The sequence below is a fragment of the Fulvia fulva genome, chromosome 6 (genome assembly GCF_020509005.1).
Source record: "Fulvia fulva chromosome 6, complete sequence".
NCBI classification, from domain to species: Eukaryota; Fungi; Ascomycota; class Dothideomycetes; order Mycosphaerellales; family Mycosphaerellaceae; genus Fulvia; species Fulvia fulva.
In genome coordinates, this window is record NC_063017.1 from 4,181,175 (window position 1) to 4,207,937 (window position 26,763).

At 52.5% G+C, this 26,763-nt stretch overlaps 10 protein-coding genes across 10 annotated transcripts; 4 read left to right on the forward strand and 6 right to left on the reverse strand.

The window, feature by feature from the left end:
* Positions 1-1,221: 1,221 nt before the first annotated feature.
* On the reverse strand, positions 1,222-2,079 carry CLAFUR5_07488 (uncharacterized protein; the record flags this gene model as incomplete). The annotated part of the gene is made up of 1 exon (XM_047906636.1): positions 1,222-2,079. One exon carries the CDS (start codon positions 2,077-2,079, stop codon positions 1,222-1,224), a length of 858 nt encoding a protein of 285 aa, XP_047763499.1.
* Positions 2,080-2,559: 480 nt separating this feature from the next.
* CLAFUR5_07489 (uncharacterized protein) lies at positions 2,560-4,114 on the reverse strand (the record flags this gene model as incomplete). The annotated part of the gene is made up of 7 exons (XM_047906637.1): positions 2,560-2,996; positions 3,066-3,230; positions 3,284-3,414; positions 3,460-3,569; positions 3,621-3,679; positions 3,729-3,939; positions 3,995-4,114. 7 exons carry the CDS (start codon positions 4,112-4,114, stop codon positions 2,560-2,562), a joined length of 1,233 nt encoding a protein of 410 aa, XP_047763451.1.
* A 2,771-nt stretch (positions 4,115-6,885) lies between these two features.
* CLAFUR5_07490 (Low-affinity potassium transport protein) lies at positions 6,886-9,798 on the forward strand (the record flags this gene model as incomplete). Its single annotated transcript, XM_047906638.1, has 1 exon — positions 6,886-9,798. One exon carries the CDS (start codon positions 6,886-6,888, stop codon positions 9,796-9,798), a length of 2,913 nt encoding a protein of 970 aa, XP_047763543.1.
* A 1,458-nt stretch (positions 9,799-11,256) lies between these two features.
* CLAFUR5_07491 (uncharacterized protein) lies at positions 11,257-11,727 on the reverse strand (the record flags this gene model as incomplete). The annotated part of the gene is made up of 1 exon (XM_047906639.1): positions 11,257-11,727. The coding sequence occupies one exon, from the start codon at positions 11,725-11,727 to the stop codon at positions 11,257-11,259; it is 471 nt and encodes a 156-aa protein (XP_047763544.1).
* A 2,493-nt stretch (positions 11,728-14,220) lies between these two features.
* CLAFUR5_07492 (Glucan endo-1,3-beta-glucosidase) lies at positions 14,221-16,544 on the forward strand (the record flags this gene model as incomplete). Its single annotated transcript, XM_047906640.1, has 2 exons — positions 14,221-15,817; positions 16,024-16,544. 2 exons carry the CDS (start codon positions 14,221-14,223, stop codon positions 16,542-16,544), a joined length of 2,118 nt encoding a protein of 705 aa, XP_047763545.1.
* A 209-nt stretch (positions 16,545-16,753) lies between these two features.
* On the reverse strand, positions 16,754-17,277 carry CLAFUR5_07493 (uncharacterized protein; the record flags this gene model as incomplete). Its single annotated transcript, XM_047906641.1, has 3 exons — positions 16,754-16,834; positions 16,889-16,981; positions 17,032-17,277. The coding sequence occupies 3 exons, from the start codon at positions 17,275-17,277 to the stop codon at positions 16,754-16,756; spliced, it is 420 nt and encodes a 139-aa protein (XP_047763546.1).
* Positions 17,278-18,752: 1,475 nt separating this feature from the next.
* Positions 18,753-19,873, reverse strand: CLAFUR5_07494 (Glucose N-acetyltransferase 1; the record flags this gene model as incomplete). Its single annotated transcript, XM_047906642.1, has 2 exons — positions 18,753-18,833; positions 18,884-19,873. The coding sequence occupies 2 exons, from the start codon at positions 19,871-19,873 to the stop codon at positions 18,753-18,755; spliced, it is 1,071 nt and encodes a 356-aa protein (XP_047763547.1).
* Positions 19,874-20,012: 139 nt separating this feature from the next.
* CLAFUR5_07495 (uncharacterized protein) lies at positions 20,013-21,827 on the forward strand (the record flags this gene model as incomplete). Its single annotated transcript, XM_047906643.1, has 3 exons — positions 20,013-20,030; positions 21,161-21,443; positions 21,496-21,827. 3 exons carry the CDS (start codon positions 20,013-20,015, stop codon positions 21,825-21,827), a joined length of 633 nt encoding a protein of 210 aa, XP_047763548.1.
* A 1,927-nt stretch (positions 21,828-23,754) lies between these two features.
* CLAFUR5_07496 (Ecp30) lies at positions 23,755-24,240 on the forward strand (the record flags this gene model as incomplete). Its single annotated transcript, XM_047906644.1, has 2 exons — positions 23,755-23,879; positions 23,940-24,240. The coding sequence occupies 2 exons, from the start codon at positions 23,755-23,757 to the stop codon at positions 24,238-24,240; spliced, it is 426 nt and encodes a 141-aa protein (XP_047763549.1).
* A 377-nt stretch (positions 24,241-24,617) lies between these two features.
* CLAFUR5_07497 (uncharacterized protein) lies at positions 24,618-24,827 on the reverse strand (the record flags this gene model as incomplete). The annotated part of the gene is made up of 1 exon (XM_047906645.1): positions 24,618-24,827. One exon carries the CDS (start codon positions 24,825-24,827, stop codon positions 24,618-24,620), a length of 210 nt encoding a protein of 69 aa, XP_047763550.1.
* Positions 24,828-26,763: the final 1,936 nt, after the last annotated feature.

Below are 26,763 nucleotides of genomic sequence, written 5' to 3' on the forward strand. Positions count from 1 at the left end.
CGGATAAGTAGTCGCTTAAATTCGTCAAACTTAGAGACTAACGCCTATATTAAAGTCGTCTACGCCGGATTAACGACAGGCTCTTTAATAACGGTAATAGGCTGACCCTGCTTATTTAATCTATAGACAGTAAGGTAAGAAAGTGGCCCTTAATTGCCGTTAACGATAGGTAGTTCTTAAGGCTTACCCTCTAGCTTATAGGTCTAGTAGTAATACACCTCCTTACTATTATCGTGCCGAATCAACGACTCGCTATGTTGCTATACCGGAGAGGTCCGTTTACGCGTCCCTTTCGACTGTGTCGCCTTCTTGCGCGTGTACTCCTTACTATAGAGCTTGAAGCAGTCCTTGTGCTTATCCGGATAGAAGTCTAGGTTCTTCAAAGAGAGGGTTATGATAACAGATGCTAGGGCTCGATTGCCGGTAAATGATGGCTATACGAAGGGCATTGTAGCGACAGTAAGGTGAAAGAAAGAGAGGTGAATACACACGCAAAACGCGTAGGTACGCGACTCCAAGATCATGCTAATTTAGCGTGTACCAACTGCGGATCAGCATCCTACTGGAGCGGCTTAAATACGGGCTCTAGGCTATATATGGATCTGGTTACCAAGGGCAGTGAGGTACCTCACCACTGGATAACCAACAGCGACAGCGAGGTCACCACAACCAACCAATAACCACCGGTTAGCACCACTAACCATTAGCAACCATGCCACTAAGCTCACTGGCGCTGGTGAGGTGGAATTGCTGAAGACAATGTCGTGGTCTCTCAATCGCTTCTTTAACTCTTTGAAACCAGGCGAAAGCATGAGTTTCCAGTACATGACCGCCAGCGCTCCACCGTTGTCTCTGTAGTGAACCATCTTACGAGATTTCTGTCGCGTGCTCTCAATGTTGCTGGCACGTGTCGAAAATCCAGACGGGACACGTTTGTTTCGGGAATGGATGCGGTATTTGTGTCTGGAGATTGATGACTCCGGAGAAGAAAGAGCGGTCCAGACTTTTATAGGGACTAGAAGTGGCTAGTAACTTTGTGACGTCAGTAGAAGTGAATGAGACGTAGCCTCGTGATGTTCACGGGTCGGCTATGCTACTACAAGCTTTACGTGTTGCACATCGACAGTTCCCGCACAGATGCGTTCAACTGTTTCCCCATAGCTTCCATACATCTTCATGGCAAATCACGTAGCAACGCCATGTTTGCCTCCCCTGCTGCTTCTATCTCCACGGCAGCATGAATAATAACGATCCGAGTCTGGCGTAGTCCGCAGGCTCGAGCATTAGCGTGCCTTGCTTCGCCACGTCTTCATCTTCCTTCATGCCGCCATCGACTGTAACAATTGTGCCATACACTTCCGCCCGGGCTCTACTGTCGCTGCCGAGCTCTCTCGTGTCTTCTGCCTCTAACGAGACCATTCCCACAGCAATAGAACCCCGCTGGCGCTCTCTGAACATGTCAAGCAACACCCCTGCCCGCCTGCGGAGCTCAGTCTCTACTTCTGGAGACTGAGTGAACGGAAACTTCTTGTCATCCCTCTGTATCGTCATCTGAACTCCGCTCGCGCCAGCTTCGATGCACACATCGTACCTCATGCGCAACCTCCGAGCGTGATGCACATCCGCTGCGACACACAGCCGCTTCACAAGGTGTCCAAGCGGCTGAGATGGACCTTGGAGCCCTTGAGCGAAGGTCGGCACGCTAGCTGCCTTGAAGAAACTATGGTCCTGTGGCATGCTGTAGTTATAACCCCACTCGCCGAACAGAATCGCGAAATCGCACAGGTCATAGAAGAGGGGAAAACTTTCCTGTCGGACGAGGCGGGAGACCTTGAGAAGTGGTGGTTGTGCAGGCATTTGACGTTGAGTGTTGAGAGATCCGAGGTAGAACTTGTAGATGATGACACGCACCTCAGGCGGCAGATCCATAGATTCATCGAGCGGTTGACTCTCGTCTGCTGCGTGGAGTGTGTGAATCAAGTCGGTCCTCGAGGCCTTCTCGGATAGCGGCATGACCAACTTGCGAGTCTCGCAGAAGTTGCGGAGTTCGGACACGGAGCATTTGTGGTAAGCTGGCATGTTGCGCTGGAAGCGAGAGTAGAGGTAGGCTCGACGACTGGCTGGGGAGCTCTCATCGAAGTCGATCCCGCTGGCCTCTGGAGGATCCTTGATGGTGGCTCCGGGCTGCTGTGTAGGGAGCTTCCATTAGTGGGCATTGAGTCTCCTGGCCCGATACGAGTTCCTGTATTGAACCATGACGGGAGATGTCGGTTGCTGATTGTGTACGTGATGAGGTCCCAGGTATTGAGCTGGAATGGTGGTGGTGATGGTCGTTGTGGTGTAGTTGTTTGTGTGTGCTTGGTCGCCAGAATGGAGCGATAAAGGAGGACTTACTCAAGCTATAACGCATCAGCAGAAGTGAATACCTCGTATGAACGCCACAAACCTGTTGCCGGCTTAATTTATTCACCAGTCCGAATGATAGCTGAACATAACCATAGTGATAAAAGCTTCATCTTCTCATGCCACGCCTCTCTATGTATCTTATGCCCCTCAAGATCAAGGCTTTGAGCCCTGCAACGCTCGTCTCAAAGACTGACTCTCATTCAAATCAACACTCCCACACACCTCCAGAACCCCCCTCTCAACCTGACCACCATCCCTCACCGGCGTAATAGCATCTTCACCCAGCTCCATCACCTCACCTCCTTCACACTTCGCATGATGTCCATCACAAACCGGACTCCCCATCGACTTTGCAAAAGTCCACGGATGAGCTTTCCAGCACTCATCAGGGAAGCCGTGTAGGTCATCATCAATGCCGAACATTTTCCGCCTCTTGGACATTACAGGTTCGGGGACTTGGATAGTTGGGAGCTGTTGGGAGAGGGCGGTGGTGTGGGAGGCGTGGGAGCATGAGCAGGTCGAGTCGCCGTGGGTACTGCCGACGCTGTCGAAGGTTGTGACCCAGTGGAGGACGAGGACGCAGAAGAGGACTGGTGGGGAGGTGGTTAGATGGTCGGGCTAAGTTGGATGGGCAGTGATGATGGTTGAGTGGGACTTACTGTCGAGGTTGCAAAGTAGTAAGCAGATCCAGCCTGGTTCGCCGTTGCTCGTCATGAGGATTGTGAGATTGACGACGCTGGACATGAGGGTGGCACAGCTCCCGACAAAGGTTCTCAGTGCTAGGGTCCGCATCTTGCCGTTTCCGTGACGGTATGAGTACAGCTCTGTGAATAGCGTCATCAGCAGTGTCAATCATCCGAGAAGGAGTACAATGTACTTCGCAGCGGTATGATGAACAGTATGTTCAAGTAGAGATTGACGACAGCCTCGAAGATGATCAATGGCATCACGGCACGCTTCTCCATGCCGATATGGCATAGTCCATTCGTATCAAGGAAAGATACGCGCCTGTCTCTGTCAGCCCCGCCTGCATAGTACTCCTCCCTTACGCACCAGACAAAGTTCAGTACTACTGCAACGCCGTATGGCAGTAGCATACCAAAGCAGTTGAAGAGATACAGCTTCGATTCGAGTCGTCGTTGCAGACATCCTCGCACGACCCACTGAGACATTGTTAGGACATTGCAATAAGTCACCGACAGACCAAGCCATACCGCTTTCTCAACCAAGAATGTATAGATCAAAATCTTGGTGCTCATGTAGCACATAAGACCTGCTGTATGTCAGCTGTGACCGCTCTTCACCAACAAGTGTCTACTCACACAACAGTATAGCCCCATCGCAGAGCCCCGGCGACTCATTCAGACCAATATCTTTCAGCACTGCCGTTACAAAGATAAAGAGGAACGAGTCGATGTATATCAACAGTAAGAGCCAAGCGGAAACTGGTAGTCTCGACCACTTCTTTACCCGTTCGATTCGTCGTGTCAAACACGCGCCGAGGACTGGCATCGTCAGGAGTGATACGCATATCTGCAAATATCATCAGTTTGCGTTCTCCGGCTTCAGCGAAATTAATGCTACCAACCGAAACCACCTGTGCCGCAAGAGGCTCATCCGCTGCTGGCACAGCATTTTGATCCGCTGCACGTTCTGGATCACCGAAGAGGGCTCGGATGATCAAGTGGCTGTCGGGCGCAGCACTCATCGCATAAGGTCGCTAGTCTCGAGTGATATATGCTATCGGTGCCTCGGACTAGCCTGTTTCCGCCGTGGTTAGTATGTTTCAGCGTGAAGTGCGGCAGAACCAGGCACGAAGTCCCAGTGTCTAGAACGGGAATCAGTCCTACATTGTACATCTGTAGCAGAGTTCAGTCAGTTTTCGCATCGCGAAGACGTCATGTGGTGTGATATTTTTCAGGTACATGTGAGAGTACCAAGATCCTTACAAGGACATCAGTTGAAGGCGCAATTGTCCGTTATTTGCTGACTCGCTTGCTTGCTAGCTGCTGGCGAAAAGTGCACTCGGCCAGCGCTCAGCCAGTTCCATTGCTCTCTTGCCATGGAATCATGGCTCATTACTGTCGAGTTATGCGGCCTGCTCTGCTCAGGGCACGAGCCGAGCGAGACCTACTTGGGCAAAGGTGTCCAGCTCATATTCTGTTTGAGTTCTCCTTACAGGCGTGAGGTCGCGTTTGAGTTTGTTGATTATGTGCTTATCCATGCATCCGGACATCTTCCAGCATGGATGACCGGGTTCGAGGAAGCTCTTCGGATTCGTGCCCATGAGACGACACACAAAGTGACAAGTCCTTCTAGCCTCGCCAGGACATACGTCGGAGCTGATATCAAGTCTTCGGTGAACGCCTGTTTGAGCGTGGGAAGTGCAGATGCGGTGCGGAGCAGCTTCTGTGATTGGCATGCCTTACATGGTGCTCACAATGCGTACGTTGCGGGCACCGGCTAGATCCAAGGGGGGAGCTGCATCTCGATGTCATTTACACAGAGATTCATAACTTTCGGGGTAGTAGTGGTGAAGTTTCAGTAGGCCTTTTCTTCGGCGCCCCCTCGAATACAGAAGACCCTCTGCCTTGATCGTCTCTCGAGCTGCTGGCTAAGTGCCTTCGTCATCTTGTCAGGCTCGTATTGCGAGCGGTAAACGTCGCCTGGGCGCGAGCCAACGCGCTGGATCCCTCGTATGTTTTGCTGTAGTCGTTGCTGAGCAGCGACTTGCCAGCATATCCGAGCAGACGCAGTCGCTTCGAAAACAAGGCGAAGCGCTCGGCGGCGGCCCGCATTGTCACCTGCTTCGTACATGGTGTGAGGTCGCGAAACAAGTCGTTGAAGTAGTCCATATCTGTACCTAGGTGTTGTAGTCGTGTGCGGCGGTGGTATTCGTGTCAAGATGGCGGTCTGGATGTGGTATTGTGAGTAAGGTATACGAGGGTGGTGGAAAAGAAAAGAGATAGAAGTCTTCTTATGTGCATCTGTGTCAGTCTAGCTGCATGTGCAGAATCAGCTTACGAATATTGCTGCAGTGAAGCAGAGTGAGGCAGAGCCAAGGCAAGTCTCCCAAGTGTGGCCCTCATTTTGCGGCGTTTGAGAGTCATATGCGGGACTGTGGCGACTTTCTGCTCTCACTCGCGATGCCGCAATGTAACGGTTGCATTGCAGACGGTGATGGCGTTTCAGCTTTCTTGGTTGTTGATTTTGCCATGTTCAGTTGGCCGCACGGCAATCGAAGCCCAGGAATACTGTTGTCGTCGCAGTGGACAGCTCAGGCTTGCCTCGGTTTGGAAAAGCAGGAGGCTGATGTGACAAGTCAGTCAACTTTGTATTCTGCCAGGCACCAAGAAATTGTCAGTTGAGCCCGCTGATCGACTGTTGTACCGCTGATCGCTACTGCCTTGTAGTTCGTGATGTACCTACCTCCTATACCTGCTTGGGTCTTCAACGGCTTGGCGTCGTGCGACGACAACACCGAACAGCTTGGCATCTCATATTCTGTCACACAGTACACTCCCGTGCTCGGGCTGCCACGGCCCACGAGAGGTCGGGTGCCTTGTTCGTGTTTGGGTTGGAACTCTATGCGCTGCCGTTTGAGATACTGTATGCGTTGTACAGTGGTACCGCTGCATCCCGTCTGACGGAACCGGCATCAGGCGCAGGTTTCCCGGCTTGCCGACCATCGGAACGTCATATTTGGTATCGGTGTCGTGTGCAACATGCCAACATCCGGGAAATGGTCACGTGGGAGGGAAGGTGATGCCGGCAGTCAGCAGTGTAACAGTGTTTCACACCACGTGTTGTTAGCTCGCCGTTTCACGCCCTGACCAATGGGCTGGAAGCGGTTAAGCTTCGACAATCGTCAAAGATTCGACGACGGCTTTCACCAAAGACCTGGAACTCGTATCGTCTCAGCTTCCACCTCTGCATCATACTACTGCACTCAACCGAGCAGGATTCTCGAGCTCGACACCTCCCCTCCCCCCACCCCCCCTCCCTCCCATTCGCCTCACACTTCCGACGATCCGCCATTCGACAGAGTCCACAGCTGGGCTCACTGGGCTGATCACCGCGCCGTCCAGCTTGAGTGCGACCGACGCCTTCCTACCGCACACAAAGAGCAGAGAGCATCGTTGTGCGAGGGCTGAACGATTGCGACCGACGACATGTTGCTCCCGAGCAGTCGATAACAGCATGTCCGCACCACATCCACCCCCCACCGGCAGTCTGACCACAGCCACACTTGGCGGCATTGGCACGTCGATCTGACATTGTCACCAACAGAAAGTCCTCGGACTCTGCAGACGCACTTTCACTTGCGGCTCACTTCCGAGTGGCAGTCGCGACGGCGACAGCTCACTCAGAGCGGCGTTGATACGTTGATCGTGTCTTTGCCTCTTGCACACCATCCATCCTCACCAACGACATCGAACATCACAACCATCGAACCCCCACGCCGGACAAGGTGCTGCCATGTCCACCACCTTGGAGCGACCGCCCACCAGCAACTCGCGATTCGAGGAGGGACACCCTCAGCACACATGGTATCACGATGCCTTCGCACCCATCATCGAAGTCTGGCTGTGGCTCAAGTCTATCGTTCCGACGAGACTCAAGCTTAAGTGGCCAAAGTTCAACTTCATCGCCGTTCACTATGGCTACATGATCGGTATGACAGCCTTCTTCTCCATCCTGCTCTTCGGAAACCACCCGAAAGGCATTGGCATGCAGTACATCGACGCTCTATTCTTCGCCGCTGGTGCAGCCACCCAGTCTGGATTGAACACTATCGATGTCAACAATCTCAGCACATACAATCAAGTCGTCATCATGTTGGGATGCTGCTTATGCACTCCGGTATTCATAAACACCATCGTCGTGCTGGTGCGACTTTACTGGTTCGAGAAGAGATTTGAGCATATTGTCAAGGAAGCACGAGCAGTGAAGAAGTCGGGCACAATCAGTCGAACCAAAAGTCAGATGCGAGGCGACAAAGAGAAGGATCCGGGAGCATTGGAGGTGGGATCCGTCAGACAAAAGCCCATCGAGGTTCTGAAGAATACCTTGCAGTTCAGCGCAGACACATCGAAGGATCCCAAAAAGCAAGAAGAAGCTAGGAGGTTTAGGGAGAAGATGGGTCTGCAGGCATCAGATGGCAGTACAGATGCAACACCGCAGGAAAGTCAGAGTGGCAGCAGTAGTAGTAATACTGGTGAGCCAAGCGACTCGAACGAAACGATTGGCGTGCCCGAGATATCGGTCAGGAAGGCGTCAAGAGGCATGTCCATCGAGATGCCTCCTGCACCGATAGACTTCGAGCGCCCACAGACACCTCGAACACCGCAGTCGCCCTTCATGGGTCTCAATCCTCGCCTGAACCGTGATCGCGAGATCACATTCGCAGATGAAGTGAATACCGGCCGACAGTCTCCAGAGCTGGCGCGGATACCGGAGCATCGCGACATCTCGAGACATATTGAGTTCCTGGAACGACAGAATCAGAAACGAAATGAAGCCGGTGCACTGCGCATCCCCGGACCACGAGAGCGAGATGCTGGCGAAGATGTCAAACAGCTGGAAGAAGACCGAGAGTTACGTCGGTTGCGAACGAACTTGTCTAACGCGGAAAGTGCACGAAGCCGTAGTGTCGATGCTCACAGCGAGATCTCACACGACGATCGGCCTGTGAGACGTGGTATCACTATTGATGAGCCCGAACATCCCGCCCATCGTGACCGGAACGACGACGACGCAACTTTCACCAAGGACGATCCGAGAGCCGGTGGCCTGTCTAAGCGTAGGAGCAATCGCGGATTCAACCTCAGCGATGCACCTCGCACACTCTCGAGAAGCCTCACACAATTCACCAACGGCCGGAAGGACGAAGACCCTATGCCATATTTAAGCTGGAGTGCAACGACCGGCCGCAACAGCGCTTTCTTGGGTCTGACCCAGGAACAGCGAGAAGAACTTGGCGGCATTGAGTATCGATCCTTGAAGACTCTTGCCATGATTCTGGTCTGTTATTACGTCGGCTTTCACACTCTCGGCATGTTGGTCTTCCTGCCGTGGATGGCCGCTGGACACTATGCCGACGTAGTCACAGCAGCAGATCAAAACCCCCTCTGGTGGGGCATTTTTACGCCAGCGTCAATGTTCAACGATTTGGGCTTCACACTCACCCCGGACTCTATGGTCTCCTTCCAGACGTCGGTCTTGACGCTACTGTTCGGCTCCTTCCTCATCATCATTGGCAACACTGGCTTTCCATGCATGCTACGTTTCATCATCTGGTTCCTGGCCAAGTTCGTTGCGAGTCACGGGAGTCCATGGTGGGAAGAGCTTCGGTTCCTCCTCGACCACCCACGCCGATGCTTCACGCTGCTGTTTCCGTCTAAGGCTACTTGGTGGCTCTTTTGGGTGCTCGTTGGGCTCAACGTTATCGATCTGATCTTCTTCGTCATCCTCGACTTGGACGAAGCCGCGGTCACATCGTTGCCTGTCGGGCTGCGAATACTGAACGGCTGGTTCCAGGCCGTGTCCACCAGGACTGCCGGTTTCGCGTCGGTCTCACTGGCCGACTTACATGCCGCGATTCAAGTCAGCTATCTGATCATGATGTACATCTCCGTATTTCCTATCGCCATATCAGTGCGTAGGACGAACGTTTACGAAGAGAAGTCACTCGGCATTTTCGGCGGCGAAGAAGATGCTGGTGACGGAGATCAAAGCTACGTCAGCCAGCATTTGCGTAGGCAGCTATCCTTCGACTTGTGGTACATCTTCTTGGGACTATTCATCATTGCTATCGTGGAAGGTGATCGCATTGCTAATACCAATCAGCCGGCATTCACGACGTTCAGTGTGTTGTTCGAGATTGTGTCTGCATACGGAACTGTCGGGCTTTCACTCGGCTATCCCGACTATACCCCTTCATTCTCGGGACAATTCAAGACCCTCAGTAAGCTCATCATCGTCGCGATGATGATCAGAGGTCGCCATCGTGGTTTACCATATGCGCTCGACCGCGCCATCTTGCTCCCGAGCGAAAAGCTCCAGCAGAAAGAAGCTGCCGAAGCCGAGAGACAGATGTTGCGCCGCCCCAGTACTTTTGCCGAAGGACATCACGCCTTTACCAGAAGCAAAACGTGGGAAGACGGCGAGCTGGACAAGTGGGGCCTTCCTGCACAACACGCTGCAGCCGACCAGGCCATGACGGCGGATTCCGGCAGTGACCCGGAACACGCCGGTCTACGCCAGACCAACACCGGCCGCACAAACACAAGCCAGCAGGGCGGCAAACCACATCAGAGAGTGAGAAGTCTTAGCAAGGCTATCCTCAGCGGCTTGAACCCGGCACCGACTTTCAACAGCAAGTGGGACTAGGTATCCTGGCTGCATGATTGCGAGGAGGAGAGCCGCGACGACCTGCTAAAGGCTACGTCGAGCGGCGAGAGTAGCGCACAGCCGAAGACAGGCGATGGTGCGGATGATTGTTTTGGAGCGTTCGAGCGGGACAAGACTATTTGACATGGTCGGGACATTGTTTTATTGGAGTTGGTGGGTCGTGGGTTGGAATCGAATAGAAATGGGAATGGGAAATGACACCAGACAGGGACGGCATTGCGATGTTGGATATAGATGGAGGTCTTGGGAGAAATCTGGAATGGGATACATTCATTCTTTTGGTCGCCTTCTTCGGCTTCGTTTGATGCACTGGCGTGATTAGATCATACGCCAAGGGGCCGGTCGAGCCTTACTTATGTGGCGGGCTTGTAGGAAGCCGCATCTCTTTGCATTCGCACGACGAGTCCTAGAGACACTCGATCGGCACGAAACAAGCTGAGCGAATTCTTCGTGGTCTGATCTACCACTCTGCTTATACAAGGATACGCATACATCCTCTACATTGTGCAAAGTTCCGGTGCGAAAAGAACGGGTGTTCCGAAGGCAAACCCGGAAAGAGCAAAAGCTGCGCTCGAGAAGCGTGCGGGTGTTCTGCTTGAGAAGTTTCGAAAGAGGTGGAAGACACTGTCGTTGCGGAGTACGGATGTGTACGAGTTTGCGAATTCCGTGTTCTGGGTTGGGGAGGATAAGATGTAGAGAGAGGCGGGGCATGAAAGGGGTGAAGCTTGTATCACGGTGATTACATCCAGCTCTGTCAGTGAGAAGGCTGGTAAGGGAGCTAGGCGTGACACGAGATTCGTGGCGTTTATGCGAGTTATCCACTTCTGCTGGAGGACACGCCAAGACGGCAGGGCACAGAAAGCGCCTCCGCCATAAGCACTTCGACGGAGTTCAGTAACGTGTGCCGGTAGGTTCACGCAACGACCGAACGAACTTCGCGATCAGCCAATGGAGCAGCCGAGCAATAGCACTGCCGGGGTCAAAATGTTGCTCAGAAGAGCCACCCTCCCGCAAGTGAAGCCTTTGTTGCGTCTGAGTTCGGAAGACTATGGCCCGAAGACACTCCCACCAAGACTGAATACCGAGGGCTGGTGACAAAGTACGTTGCCGGCTGAGGTCTTGGCTTTACTTCTGAAAATGCTGTCTAACGGGCGCATGACCAAGGGCTCGACGCGCTACAAGTTCGACTGTATCGGTGTAGCCTTACTGCTGAGCTACACGCCCGCGGATTCCAGCAAAGGCCTTTGCTTCAATAATAAGTCGAAGCCCTCGGCGGCAATCAACTTTGTCACCTGGCCTTGTACGGTGCCTTGCACGATAACGAATCAATACATCTACGGGCTACCTTGGCACACTTTTGACTTTGTTCTTCGCTGCCTCTTGCGAGAGCCGCTCTACTTCCACAGACGATTCGACGCTATCATTCCGCGCGATACCCTACAAGTTCTTGATCGCCCTTAGATACGTCTTCCCCGTCTCAGAAAGCTTTCCACTCGAGGTGGTCAACGGCCACACCTTGCCCAAGCCATTCCCGTTACTAGCACCAAAGCCCACAATATCGCTCTGGCTATTGAAGTACTTCACCGCATCATTGATGAAATTGTTGATCTCATTCTGGTCCGTGCACGGATTGAACCTGCCCTGGTCATGAACACAGGCAAACTCGTTGACGAAGATGGGCTTGCCGTACTTGCGGTAATGCTCCACGTCGGCTTTGATTCCGGCCAGATCTGGCTTGTTGACGTGGATGCTGGTGATGTCCCAGTCGCGGTTGAGCTTGGCTTTGAAGGGGGTGAGGAAGTCCTCGTCTTTTTGCTTGCACATGCTGGGGGAGCCGAGGGTGGTGCCTTTGTTGGCGACGGGCACGATGAGGTTGTTCCAGTTGTTGGCGGCTGCTTGGATTGTCATTTCGCTGCTGTCGGGGCAGGAGCAGTCTGGGGTCTGTTAGAGTGGTCAAGGATTGGGTGGATGTTAACTTGCCAGGCTCGTAGAAGCCGAACATGAGCGATGGAGTGCTCTTGGCGACTGTGTCCTTGAACTTCTGCAGACAGGCTGCAGTCACTTCGCAGTGGGAACCCTTTCCGCCCCATAGCATGGGTACGCCCTTGACATTGCCAGCCTGGGGTGTCTGGGTTGTAATCTGAGTACCAGCCAATGTATGGCGAGAGGGAAGCGAACGCCTGGGTGTTTTGGAAGCCTGGATAGCCTGAGATTCCGACTCTTTTCGGCACAATAGCAGCACTGGTGAGCCCAGTCACGGCCACGAGGATTGTTAACAGATGTTGCATTGTTGCGAGGTGAATATGGGGTATATTCAACTTCCTACCGTGTGGCTTGAGGCATGTTATATATTCGACTGTGAACCACAATATGGCTCGGGTTGCCATATTGAGATATGCTTGCGGGAACATAAAGGTGAGCACATACGAGAAGGCAGTTTCGTGCTAGGTAATCGTGCAGTACATGGTGGGTTCTCTATCCTCTCTTACGAGGGAGTGGAGCATGATGCTGTTCTTGCAATAACGACGACGGGGTTAAGATCGCGTCCCCTGGTTCATACCTGTAGTGCAGATGCAGGCTCATGAGGATGATGCATATGAAGTTTTGTTGATGAGGAATGAAACAGGAACGACCACAGCACTCAGCGAGCCAAGGAAGTTCAAAAGCACGGTCCAGGTCACATGATGTTCCGATTTTCTTTCCTCTCATCGTTAGCGCTGGTCCAAACTATCAAGCAAGCACACTCAAACAACATGGGACTACCACTTACGGCAAGCCGTGTGGCACATCTCATCGCGCCCTGAACTTAATGCTGTCGACATCAGGATCTTCAAAATGGAGTCAAAGCGAGCATGAGACGGGACGTACGTCCGAGGCAAACCTCGGGCAACCACAACTTTCTGCATGAGTAGCTGCGCCAACTTGATCTGGAAGGCGAGAAGTGCTCTCTACGACCTTCCCAATATACAACCACACCACGGCCATTTGCCATCTGTGTCCACAGGCCGAACAAGCTTTGTGAAGCTTTCTGTAGTGCGATCCTTCGCGCAGACGTGTGGGACTAGCTCCAGGAGAGATTCGATGCGACACCTCACGAGAGAACAGCGGTCCCTTCAACATGCATGTTCATCACAGGCGTGGCCCCTTCGAAGCGCACTCACAACATACTGCTGTGCCGCAGCATCTCCGTTCACGATGCAGATCGCGGTGTTACGGCGCCCCGGAGTACCGCTTTGAGATGAACCCGGCACCGGTTGACTGTCAAGGCATCGAGCATGCTGTGCACAGTAGCATATTGAGCGTGGGACAGGCCTTATCATGCTAGGCTCATAGCTCCTCGAAGTCATCATGTCTTTCGAGATTGCACTGGCTGCCCTAGCGGTGCAGAGTCGGAGCTGGTTCGCTGAGTATCTGGCATGCCGAGTATGTCCCAATCGGATCAATGCTTCTTCTATATACTCACAATGGGCTTCGTCAAGGAGCATGGCGAGGAAGGAAACAATTGTTCGATCCACAGGATTCAGAGTGTCGACCAGGCCATATACGACTACCTCTGCATCGAAATCTGCGACAACGAAGAAGCAGTGCATCGCAGTCCACGCCTACGATGGACTATAATGACTTTATCTCAGAGAGTGGCCCGATGTCATTGCCATGATGCCATCAAAGTACACGGAACCGCTCGTTGTCTGCTTGCGGATGATGCATCGCATTCCGTCCTTTCGTGAGCTTTCTGCCGACGCCGAATCACTACAATGTCACATGCTGATTTGTCGCTCATTGGAGGGATACCGAGCAACTTCGGCGCCACGTGCATCGTAACGCTCTGAATGAGCCCTTCGTCGGTGAGCAAGTACCCGGAGCTGTATGCTATATGAACTGATCGACAGAGCTGAACAAGCTTAATACACTACTATCGCAGCACTGACTCCGATTCGTCCATATGGGTTCAGGGCCACATCTCCGGATCTTCATCACGGCTCATTAGTCTGTACTACTGCACTGTACACCCGCTAGCAGTACCCTACTTTTGAGCATTTCTTCCTTCCAGCATCGGCTTCATGCTGCTGCCGTTGGTAACCTCAGCGAAGAGATCTACATGTGCCCCAAGAGACCCGGCCAAGCAAACTGCGCGCCGTTTGCATAACTGCCAAATGCTCGACCTATAGAGCCGACCTTCGTGCCCGTCTGTATGCCAGGGACACCAGAAGCAGTAACCCAAAGGAACAAGAAGACTACCACGAAAGACTGGACGCATTCGTCGGGCTGGATACCCTCAGACGATGATGTATGAGACTGGTTGTGGCCCATTCACAGCGAGACGGCCGAAAGTACAAAGCACAGGTCTGTCTCTGCCTTTCCGTTCAGTCTTTGCCACAACCTTCATCATCTCTTTCTAGTATGTTCCTTCTTACCTACCTTTTGCCCCTGGTTTGGCTTGCTTCATCCTCTCCTTTCCCTCAAACTCGTGCGAATAACATTACTTCTCTTAACACTACAAGCTTCAATTCGACAAGGATTGCAGCAGCAGCAGTTGCATCCAGCTGGTGGTACGCCAACATTGACCATAGCACTGGCGCTGTCCGTGACTATGCACCTGGCGTCGGCGACTACAACTACCCGATCTACAAATCGGTCAACAACGTCAATGACCTCTACAATGCTATTTTCTCGGACGGACCAAATGGAAGTCAGAGACCGTCTGCACTCGGAGACCAGGACCCCGGCAATATCATCAGCAACGACTACCTCGCAGCCCTTCCAAGAGTCGTCTACATTCAGCCTGGAACTTACGTTCTCAATCGCAAGCTTGCGCTCACCGGCGATACAATTTTGATTGGCGATGCAGTCAATCCTCCAATTCTCCAAGCTTCTTCCGGCTTCAGTGATCCATACGTGATTCAAGGTGGGTCAGGAATCACGGATCCTTCAGATAACAATGGCCACGGAGAGCTTCGATTCTCCAGGATGATCAAGAACATCATTATAGACACAACTCAGGCGACCGGAAAGTCGGACTTGATTGCCTTGGAGTGGGGTGTAGCACAGAACTGTGCCCTTACCAACATCCAGATTCGCATGCCTCTACAGAAACACACGGGGCTCTATGTCGGCCAGGGCTCGACCATTCAGGTTGCTGACGTATCCTTCAGCTATGGAGACACGGGTATCTTGGTCCGCAACCAGCAAGCTACGTTGAAGAACATGAAGTTTGTCGACACAACAACAGGCATTACGATTGCTGGGGGCTTTGCAATGAACATTCTCAATCCGACTTTCGATACAGTCGGCAATTGTGTCACACAGACAAACGGACAGCCTTGGCTATCGATCGTGGACGCCAATGTGGTCAACTCGGGAATTCTCCTGCAAACGGTGCAATATCCAAATTTCATGCTCGAGAACGCTGTTCGAGACAACAACAATGCCATGGCCGTCGCAGGAGGAAAGGCCGTTGTTGGCGGCATCCAAAAGGTCGGCCACTACGTTTACGGCAATACATATGGCAAGAATCCCCCCTACCAGACTGGCAACACGCCATCCGCCGGCCGCCGACCATCCAGTCTTCTCGTCAATGGCAAATTCCCTATTGTCACGCCAAACCAGCATACCGATAAAACCGCAGCAGATGTCATCAATCTCAAAGACACTTCTCAAAACGGTGGTATCAAAGTCCTCGGCGATGGCAACAATATCGATGGGCCTGGCTTGCAAGCTGGCCTGAACAAGGCTGCATCTGCCGGGAAGATTGCGTACCTTCCTTTTGGTGTCTATCGTGTCGATGACACCCTCACAATCCCTCCCGGAACGATCCTTTTCGGGAATGGATGGTCGACCATCCAAGGTATTGGCCAGAATTTCAAGACTGAGAGCAACCCTAGGCCAGTCGTGCAAGTTGGCGCGCCCGGTTCATCAGGGACAGCGGAGATTCATGACATTCGCGTTAATGCAGGTGAGCAGCTTCCAGGCGGTATCCTCGTGCAAGTCAACATGGCCGGTAGCCTGGCGATGTAGTCATCCACAATTCGCTTATGACTCTCGGCGGCACTCTCAACACGAACCTGAGCTGCAGCGGCAGGAACAACTGCGCTGCAGCATACCTCGGCCTTCACCTATCCACATCGTCCTCAGCCTACATAAACAACGTCTGGGCTTGGGTCGCTGACCACGCCGTTGACCACGCAAACGTCGGCACCAACACAGCAGGCAAAGGTGGTGTCCTCGTCGAAGCGACAAAAGGAACGTGGCTCACTGGCCTTGGCAGCGAGCACTGGTGGTATTACAACCTGGGCTACAACAAAGCCTCCAACGTCTTCGTCTCGCTTTACCAGTCCGAGACCAACTACCAAGAAGGCAATAGCCAAAGTGGCTCTGGCGGCCCAAGCGATCCCCCTCCCGGACCTTTCCAGCCCACCGGCGCTGGTCCTGACTGGAGTCACTGCGACGGCGCCGCGGCGGTCTGTCGCATGACGATGAATCAGTGGTTCAAAAGCGGTAGCAATATCGTCAGCTACTCAAGTGCGAGCTGGAACTTTGGAGACGGAAACAGACAGGCCAATGTCAATGTCATGGAGCAGGCGCCCGCGAATCTCCAGTTGTATGGTTTGTGCGCGGGTTCGAGCACGAATTACATCATGCGACTCCCGGATGGGAGTCGATTTGGAAGACCTGATGATGGATACAAGGGCAGCTGGCAGACACTTGTCGCGGAGGCAACATTCTAGGTCGGGCTGTCTTGTTCGCAAGCGCCCGCATACTCGCATGACAGTAGTAGTTTGTGCGTTGGAGACTCAGTCGTTACACCGATAGGGGGGTATAGTCAGCAAATAAATATCACAGCAATCAAGACAGACGAACTTTTCTGTGTTTTGAATAACTCCAGTACAGGTCCATCTTGGACGAGTTGCATGGCCCTTTTTCTAAGATTGACTACCTAGGTGCACATAACAGAAGACACGGCGCTGCCAAAGCCACCTCTGAAGCGGATGGTACACTCGTTATTCTGGGCCGTACACTGCAGCGTTGTTAGTGTCACCTTTCATTAGTGAGAGTACCATTGTCGACTTACTGGGTAAGCCTGTCCACAGTTTGCAGTGAACGATGAGGGTGGGCTCCGTCCATCTTGAACCGTGCATATCTGGGTGCCGTTGATAACGCAGTACTGGCATGATCGTTAGCAAAGGTCTGGTCAAGTCACGCTGTAACACCTACGCCCAACGACGTCGTTGCCAAAGCGGCACTGTGGGCTGGTGCCGGGGCAACTGCGAAGAGGGTGTAGACCACCGCGTTCAGAAGCATATTAAGCATCTTGATAAAATTGTTTGGGTGCACGTTGGTATAATAGTGTTCTGTGACAGCAGTACTTGCGGAGAGCGGGTCGGGCTCTTTGATGCGACTGTCTTGCACGACCTCTTCTAGCCCATCCCGTGCCTCAACATCATGATCGCCTCTCGGCATGCACGAAACCTACAAGGTGGAAGACTGTCATGACCATCAACATCAGGTTGAGAGGTCCATACAGACGATCACAACAGTTGCCACTTATCGCGGCCACCTATCTCACCGTTCATGCCGTGGACGTTACACCGCATTGCAGCTACTCCTTCGTGCACATCTTGTCGGCCTTGTAATGGCCGCAGATCTGTTGCTGTGTGCTGGAGTCCAAAATTTGTTGGCACTTGTCAAGCTTTAGCTTGTATGCATCTGACAGTAGTGCTTGTTGGGTTTTGCTTGGCATGCATGAATTCTGGGTCCACGTAGTTGCCCGATGCTAGGCGAGCGGCCACACTACTTCACCCCTCAGAAGATGCTTGTGTGAATGTCATTCTCGACGACTTGCTTACTTTGCTTACCGTAAGCGTAACCAGAATGGATGGGGAGTTACAGCGGCTGTCCGGAGGATCTGGAGATCACGGTGTGGCACTTCAGATCAACGATGATCTTGCTGGGGGGACAATGGTATGTGCTACCAGCCAGGTCATCATGTGGAAGCAAGCAAGAAGACACCATAGAAGCAGGTCCTATTGGAACCAATCTGCTGACAAGGGAGAGCAAGATTCTATAGTGAACAACGCTGTTCCGTGCGTTCAGCGTGATCACGTTGATTCATTCAGCTACATCATTTTGAGGCCTTGCATCTATCCTGTGAAGGCCTTCACCAGTCCCTCTTGTTCGCGGGACACTGATCAAATTTGGCACCCGGGGGGTTACAAGTCTGCAGACCATCTTCCGTCTTCCCCTCGCCGTAGCACGAATTGTCCGAGGCGCAGTAGCAGTAGTTGCCGATGCCGAGCTGAGGGTCGGCTGAATTAGGTGAGATTAGCAATGACTTTTAGGAGGACTGATTGAGGGGGGGCAACGAACTGGTTGTTGCAGTTGGTCTGGGCCAGAGTCACAGTGGCCGAGAGAGCTACGAGGAGGGCTGTCCAGATGGTGTGTTGCATGTTTGCGAATCCTTTTGGGTGGATGTTTGGATTGTGATCTTCTGATAGTTGGTGAGAGAGTTGCGAGAAGCTTCCTGGAGATGGTGGTGGGTGGTAGTTACTTCTTGTAGACCGGCGACAGTGAGTGGAGGTTACATTGCAGAGCTTGCTTGGAAGGATGGTGATCAGCCTGGTCAGTGAAGCTGCGGCAGCGTCATAGGTTGCATCTGCGTGGAATGCTAATGCACAGCTTGATCCACTGCTGCGGAGCTGAAGCAGTACAGATGTATGTAAGCAGTTGGGTGTTGGCAGCACGCTGAACAAGCTGACTTGATGTTGGTATCTTCCCAGCTAGTTGATATGTAGCGTTTCGATCGGCACTCTGCAGCGGATTACACCGCGGTCCGATGACAATGTGCCCTCAGAGCAAGCACTGATATGCCGTTGGGGAGATATCGTGGAGGGTGATCTACAGAACAGCTTGAGTGGATCGCTCTTCCTCACGAGCATTCAGCTTAGGTCCATCTTTGCCTGCGCTTCTTGTAGAGTCTCATTCTTGGTCCACTTGTCGAACATGGGCCCACATACATTCTGTAGCAACATGTCAGTGTCGTAGAAGGTGATGTCACCAGTCAACTCACCAATCGTCTCTGCCGGAAATCCTGATACAGCCAATCCCATGCCTGTTGATCCTCGCAGTCGACTAAACTTATGTCGTGCTCGTTGGCTTCACAGGTAGGCCTTACGTCGCCTCGTAGGTGGCGCTGCATGGGCAACCATGGCTTCGACAGGGGCCAATCGCTGAAATGTACATACTTGGCCTCTGCTGAGACGTATTCTGCGGACCAAGGCAGAGCCCTCCTCCCCATGTATGCCTTGTGATCGGCCTTGCCGAGCTCGCCACTCAATAGCAAGTAAGGTCGGTGAGGAAGCTCGAGGCATGAGCTACCGTAGAGACGGTTCATGATGTCCATGTCGTAGTCCCCGGGCCTTTGGACTACGATCTCGCGTTGCAGTCGCTGGTACTCGATGGACGATGGTTCTATTAATGCCACAGCATTACAAAACTTTATTTCCTTATTGGCATCGCTCTCACGCCAGTAGGCTCTCGGCATAGCCACAGGAGCAGAGGGCTGAAGGAAGAGCTCATCCATTGGTCGCAAGAGTGTGCTATCGGAGTCGAGGCTCAGCACCCGGCGATATTGCGATTGATTGAAGGCCAGCAATTTGGTGAAGGACGACTCCCAGGTCCTTTCGGAATTCTTCGTGTATATTGTCTGCAGCTTGATAGGCTTTAATACCGCTTGGTAGTCGTCTCTCGCCTTTCGCAGTAATCTTGACTCGATGCTGTAGTCATCTTCATGCCACTCTTGCGAGTAGAGCAGGAGCCTGTCCGCTTTCCCTTGCAGCCGGTGCAAGCTCTCAAGCAGCATGAGCGAGTTGCAGAGATAGTCCGTGTCCGTGGCATACGTGACGTAGGCGAAATCTTTCCAGGCAACCGAAGCAGTGAGCTCTGATGTAGAGTTGGTCCAGTGTGTGCGGAAGTACCCGAAGGCAGCCAGCAGCGCTGCTCCCATCAGAAGACAACGTCCGAATGACTTGGCCAATGGTCTGAGAATCACCGAACTCATGGCTTCTTGAGATGTGCACGGAGTTTCTCATCCAAGTCAGTGCATTACGGATGTACTACCGTGAATGCTGAGTGTGTGATGGCAGGACGCATGCGGCGCTAGTTCAAGAAGCACATGACAGCGGAGTACCAGAAGCAGCATGGCGCTGAGAGGATGCGTTCGTTCTAGAAAGTGTTGACAACGTCATCACTAGCGGCGTGAGGATGGCGTTGGAAGATCTGCTATTCTGTTGGCTGGGGTGGGCAGCTCTTCGCCTACGAGCTACCTCCTAGCCTGCCGCTATAGCACCAACTGCATCGTTCGTCGGTTTAGAATTGCAACGAGGGCGGTGATTCCAGGCGCACGTGACGCATCGACTTGCAGTCTGTAACAACATACTTTGCAGTGCGCACATGCCGCTGTTCGTGAGCTTGTGTAGATAATAGCTTGATTCAGCACGTATCATCAGTATTCTACAAGGGGAATCGTTGTGGAACGCGTTGCGCAGACATATTTCCAGCATCTTCAAAACGAGAAAGCAGCGCCAAGGTTTGAAACTTATATAATGTCGGCTTTCGACGGCGACTCGATTCACTTCCCAAGCGCACGGGCCGCTCACAAGCCAAAATCTTCATAGAGCACAGCTGTGGATGGCAGAAGCCATATAAAACAAGGATTCTTACACAGGTTTCTCTGGCACTTTACCCATGGTCATTGTCGATGTATGGCTGGTCCACCCGCAGCCCTTCTCTTCATTTGATTTGGAACCTCATCATTGTGCCGGACTCGGGACTCTCTTTACAGCGGCGAGATTGCGCGCCAAACCCGAAGGCAACACGAGGCCGTGAGCATATTCCATTGATACTGACACAAGTAGAAGCAGTAGGATGTATCTCGCGTACCCTCAACGCCCAAGCTCTCACCTCCGGCGTTCTCTCACAAGCAACTATACTTTATTTGCATGATATGCGTCAGCTTTCATCAACGGCTTGATGACTTTTTCCGGCGATCGAGCCGAGACACGTCGACCATAGGAAGGTACTACACGGTTGGTGGTGTGAGAGTCCTTCGCCACAGACGAGATCTGGGGGGCTTCCATTCGCTCCATCTCCTGCTCCCGCCGCTAGTATCGAGTATCACGCATGCGCGTCGCCTGACTGGTCGCATGAGAGCCGAGGAAAGGGCCAGTCACGATCGTGCGGAGTGGTGATGAGCCCTCACGTGGACCGGCTGGATCAATGTCGAGCAAGATGGGGCGCTAGACGGTAAAAATACTCGTACACTCTCGTCAACCAAACTATCAACCAGCTGGGCTTTTCAATTGTTGTCAACGTCTTGTCTCTGATTACTGGATGGCTGGCCCTTTTTCTGTACTTCAACGTCGGACTGAAGACAGTCTATCTCCACTCGGGCCAGGAACTCTGCCGGCTGCCACCAATTACTGAGAGGAGAGGCAAGATCTACTGGTGGATCTTTGGTCCCGTATCCTGGATTATCGCCTTCGTTGTGGCCACGTCGATTCCCCAGTTCTCGGCCTTCACTAACTTTGTCGGTGGTTTGTTCGGCTTGAACTTCACGTACAGTCTGTCAGGTGAGTGCTCCTTCTACCAGTTTTCATCCATCTACTAACTCTGCTGTCACAGGCATAATGTACCTTGGAATGCAGGTGCAGAAACACGCAGCGCAGCCGGGCGAGGGTTTCGATCCTGCTACTGGTCAGACGACTCGTCTCGACAACGGTTTCAAGCGCTACGCGCGCGGTTTCCTGAAGGGCTGGAAGTTCACTGTGCGGGCGTTGATCTACTCTTGCGCTGGTCTCGCAGCATCTGGAATGGGAACCTGGGCTGCTATCCTTGGACTTAAGGCGGCATTTGGTCCAGGAGGTACACTGTTGACGTCGTGGACGTGCACAAATCCCTTCTACAACGGGCCCGGTTCTAATGGCCTCAGTGGTTCTGGCACTGGTGCTTCGTAGGGTAGGACTGATAGCACATTCGAGGCGGCGCTGACACAAGTGGCTCCCTCTTGGAGTGACAAAGGCCATAAGATGCATAACCATCTGCACTCAACGTCCAAGTAGGCTTCCATTTAGATAGAACAGGTGCGGCTAGTCCGAGGACAAAGTGAACCGCGCGGAATGTCTACGAAATATTACTGCCCGTGCATAAGACAAACGTTCATTCCCAGCGCTATCCTTTGCCGACAGTATGAATCACATCGCTTTCGTCCCGATCCTGCATCGATGGCATTGTTGTGACCGTGCTGACAGTGCGTGTCGTGACATGGTGGTGAGCATCCAGATGTTAGAACGAGCGAGCATGGGAGGTGAGGAAGGGGCGATGGACGATGAGGCGGTGATGGAGGAGCAGGGCATGATGGAAGACGAGGAGGAGGAACGGCACGTGAACGGGCACACAGAGAGGGGTTATAGGAGAGTTGCCGGCGGCATTGACGATCAGATGATCGGAAGATCTGTTTTACCGAATGTCTTGGTGCCGAAACGTGTGCTACCAATCCTGCACGCAGCCGCGACCTGTTCTACAGCTTTTTGTTGACATTCCCTTCATTCTGGCAATAACGAACCCAGTCATCTGCTCGAAATCGCCAACGAAGTCCGCAATCACATCATAGCAGCCCGAGTGACCACTGCGATTACCCTGACATACGCTAGCTTGGCGCGGTTACGGATGAGAGAAAGAAGTGTTTCTGGGCGTTTGGGAGCGTAGAGCGGATGTGCTCAGGGAACCATCTTGCGATGCTGATGTTGAAATTGACGCCCGCGGTATATGGTCGATCTAGGGACGGCAGTGATCAGACCTGGAGCAACGGTTGAGTTGGAGAGGAGATGAATCGCGAAGTCCCAAGGGAAAAGAATAGTCTGGAGGTTCAGGAGAATCGATGATCAGAGAACTTGTGCATCCTCAGGTTGCACATCGAAAAGACAACGGCTGTAGAGGATAGAACTACGGGCTCCAACAGACCACCGGCGAATGGCCGAGCATGCTGGCCTGCGTCGGCAACAATTCTCACATTCCCATATGGTACATTACAACTACGACTACTGCAGACCTTGAAGCGAAGTAATCATACATGCGATGAAGCTACGCCACCACGTTGCATACGAGGCGTACTGATGGACTCAATGCTCATGATTATGCTTACGCTTGGACCGATGATTATGCTTATGATTATGCTTACGGCAACAGCCTTCGACTGTCTAACGCAGTGACGGCTGTCATGGCAGTGTCATTGTGTCGTCAGTACCGCAGGTACTACATCATGTTGTTCAGCTGGCGATAGTTGCGTTAGTCTGAAAGTCCTCTCGGCTGCAGGATTTGCGGCTGAGGATCCCAACCCAACAAAGGAAGCATTTCCTCGTGGCAGCAGCCGCTTCCGATATACCAAGACGTTGATCCTATGGCGCTAGAGTATAGTGCTATGGAGCCTTCTTGGTGTCCAACGACGAGCGCAAGTGGTTGGCGTTAGTTGTTACCACAAGCGCGCAATAGCCAATACGGCTGCATGCTGCGCCCCATCTGTGGATGCACCAACACGAGCAATCTTGAGATCTCGCGAGTAATCCCGCATAACACCACAGCTGAATGGCTTCGCCTTGATGATACCTTGCAGACTCCATCAAGTTGCGTCCGACAATAGCCGAACCAACAACATGAAGGATCCGGTGGACTCATCCACCATACCACGCCACAATGCAAGGGCAGACTGCTAAAGGCCATGCTCCATCATGACATCAAGGGCGACAGTGGCATTAATGTTGAACTTTCGTCGCTATAAGAACTTCAGCGCAATCCGCCTCTGATGTTCTTGCATCTCCATCAAGTCTTTCAGTCCACACATCAACTTCCACACAGCAGTCGAGTCAATCCTGCATACACCTCACAATGCTCGCATCATACCTTCTGAGCGCTGTCGTTGCGACAAGCTCCTTCACCCAAGTCATGGCCCGAGCAGATCGCCGTCAAACCAATACTCTGCCTAAGGCGAACGAGTACCAGAGCAGTGACTGGTAAGCCCGTCATCCATTCCTATTCCAACCTCTGGATCTAACATTTATCTTTCTTTGGAGCTCTGGCGACCTGAACTACGGGCATCGTTCTCCAACACTTTACGAGGTCACCATGGACGATACTACCCATTCTGTATATCTTGCTATGCATGGCCCGGGACCAACAGCAGTGGACAAATGGGTTGCTTTCAGCGGAAAGAGCAAGAATGACGGTGTGTGCACCGGCGAGATGCTTGGCATCTTGGGTGGCGAGTGTCAGAACCTCGATACGACCTACTCGAAGAGGATCAACTGTGTCAGGAAGTGTGGTGTTTTCCCTGATGGGACTGAGTATGATGTCGGCTGCTTCACCCCTAGCTAAATCATACAGACTGGGAGGAGTCGGGCTGTCGTCATCTCGCAAGGATCATTCGAGGGCATTGCTAGATTAGTAGTGGTCAAGTTACGAGGCTGTCGGGCCTTGGTGTAATCAAAGAATGTCTCAAGCGAGAGTCATCGCAGTGTCACTGACCGATACCGCCCCCGCTGCAAACCATCTTGGTACTCTGCTCGGGTCCAAAAGTGGGCTTTCAGCACGTAAGACACTCTACCTGACTACGTAGACTGAAGTCGTGGCCAACGATTTGATTGTGTGTTATGGGGGTCATAGTAAGGACAGACATCGCTTCTCTAAATCAGAGCAAAGATCGATCATTCCCAGACAAGTACATCTCCACGTATCAGCTCATAAATCCCCCCTTAAGCACCGGTGGTGACTACACTGTACGTTGAGCCGTTGCTCTTGAGAACCATAGCCTGACCTGGCTGCTCCTTCGGACCCGAGTTACATCCCGTAAAAGTGCCATCGAACAGAGTCGCGGCGCAGTACGCAGCGATGTAGCCCTTCTGGCCCTGAGGCACTGCCAAGGACTCTTGCTCAGTCGTGGTCTCGGACATCTCGAACGACATGCCGAACGTGGCACTGACCATGAAGGCCCCTTCGATATTGCTGCTGCACTTGTTATATTCATAAATGGCGGAGCCAGGTATCTCCCGTGTGCAGCCCTTGTCCGGATAGTAGCGAAGGTCGGCCGCAGGATGTTGCCCTCGGCGCAGTTGTCTGGCCCACGCTCAATGACAATTCCACACAGAAATGTCGGCAGGACGACCGTGGCGATAAGCAGGAGGGACAGCACATTGTCGGTGATGTGGGGATAGGGTATCGATCTGTTGCAGGAGTTCCACATTGACTTGCATCAATGAAATCCGGGAGGGTCATGGTGCTGTTGTCTAGACAATCCTCAGTACTTTCTCGAGGTACTTATACGCCGGCCATATAATTCGCTTGTCAGAAATGCTGCAAGCAAGTCGAAAGCCGCAGATGTCAGAGCATGCTATAGCCGTTGGCAGCAACGGCGGGTATCGTTCCATTGTGCCGTGTAGCTCGTCCAACAGCACCACATGTTCCCGATGAGGCACGGAAGGTCCTAGCTGAGAGGTGTTGGAGAAGAAGCACAAGCTGCAGCACTTTAGAAGAACGTCCAGAGAAGGTTGGGTCGTTCGTGGTTTAATAACGCAAAGCAAAAGACTTAAATGCCGACATCCGGGCGCTTATTACATACGGTACACGAACCTGCTGTGAACAAGCTCAGAACCAGCTCCATAGTGTCTCCGCTAATGAGTGGTCTTCGTCATTTGGGTTCGAGGACGGTTGCAGGCACTGGCAGTGCCGTTGGCTGAGGCATAAGAAGTCAATGCGGGCGTGACAGGCGATCTGCGCGGGCCGTGCGACTAACAAGTCCTTTCGAGATAGAAGTGTCGGGGTTTCACTGATTGTCCTGTTGGTTCTCTCCTTCCCAAAGCAAACAGCTCCTCTACAGCGGAATACACCTGATTTACCCCTATCATCTACCATGAAACGCGTACTACTTTCGGCCGTTGTGTCAATGGCCTGGAGCACCGCCTCCGTTGCTCAAAGACTGCCCGTAGCCTGAATTCCTTGCGAGGGATTATCTCTTCTGGCTATCGCCAGGCTAGTAGCTGTAATCGCATTGTTTGCTCGGATTTTATCGCGCTATTGCTGATAAACTTTGTAGGACCAGTATTGCTTGGCTTGAAAGCAGGTGCACATTCGCGTCTTGTCAGACTATTATAATCAATGCTATAGAAGAAAGGGCGTGTCTTAATCGCACAAGGTCCATTTGCTCCTAGTCGTTGCTCAGCTCGGCAGAGGAGCCTTTGTAGAATATCTTGCGCATCTAATAAGAGCGCATTCGGCTCTAGGAGGCGAGTTGTTCGTTAGCGAGACTTTCGGCGTGCCTGGCTTTAGAAAGAGAGTAAGAGCCTAGAGAAGTAGGCGAAGGAGGTTGGACCAACGCATGTGGATAAGGTTGTGCCAGCTCGTAATGCATCGAACTATCCCGCGCCATGGTGCCACGACTAAGGAGTGTTCAACTGTTTGCTCAAGCGGCCGAGCGACCTTATTCATCGAGGTATAGCAAGGCACTTTGGCATCACAAAAGGACCCTGTTACTGAGTATAGGTAAAGTACTATGCTAGATACGTACTTAGGCTCTCTGGACTTAAACATTGCGATGGGTCTGCTCGTCCAGTCATAGATCATGGGAAGCAATTTGATCAATGCCCTCATGTTCTATCCGGCTACAAAGTCCTTCGTCCGGGAAGCGCTCTCGACTTATACTAGGGTCGAGCGCCTGTTCGGCATTCCGTTTAGTCTCGGGCAGATTAGTATTGAAGACCGACATAAGTGCGCTAACAAGGCGACCGCTGGTTGTAGAAGAGAGGTTTCAAGTCGAAAACTGTTTGCTCTCCATTACCCATACTGTCTGGACCATCCTCAGCTGCGTAGAGTGGTCTCGGCAGTGTAACGTGCTCGGGACGGAGC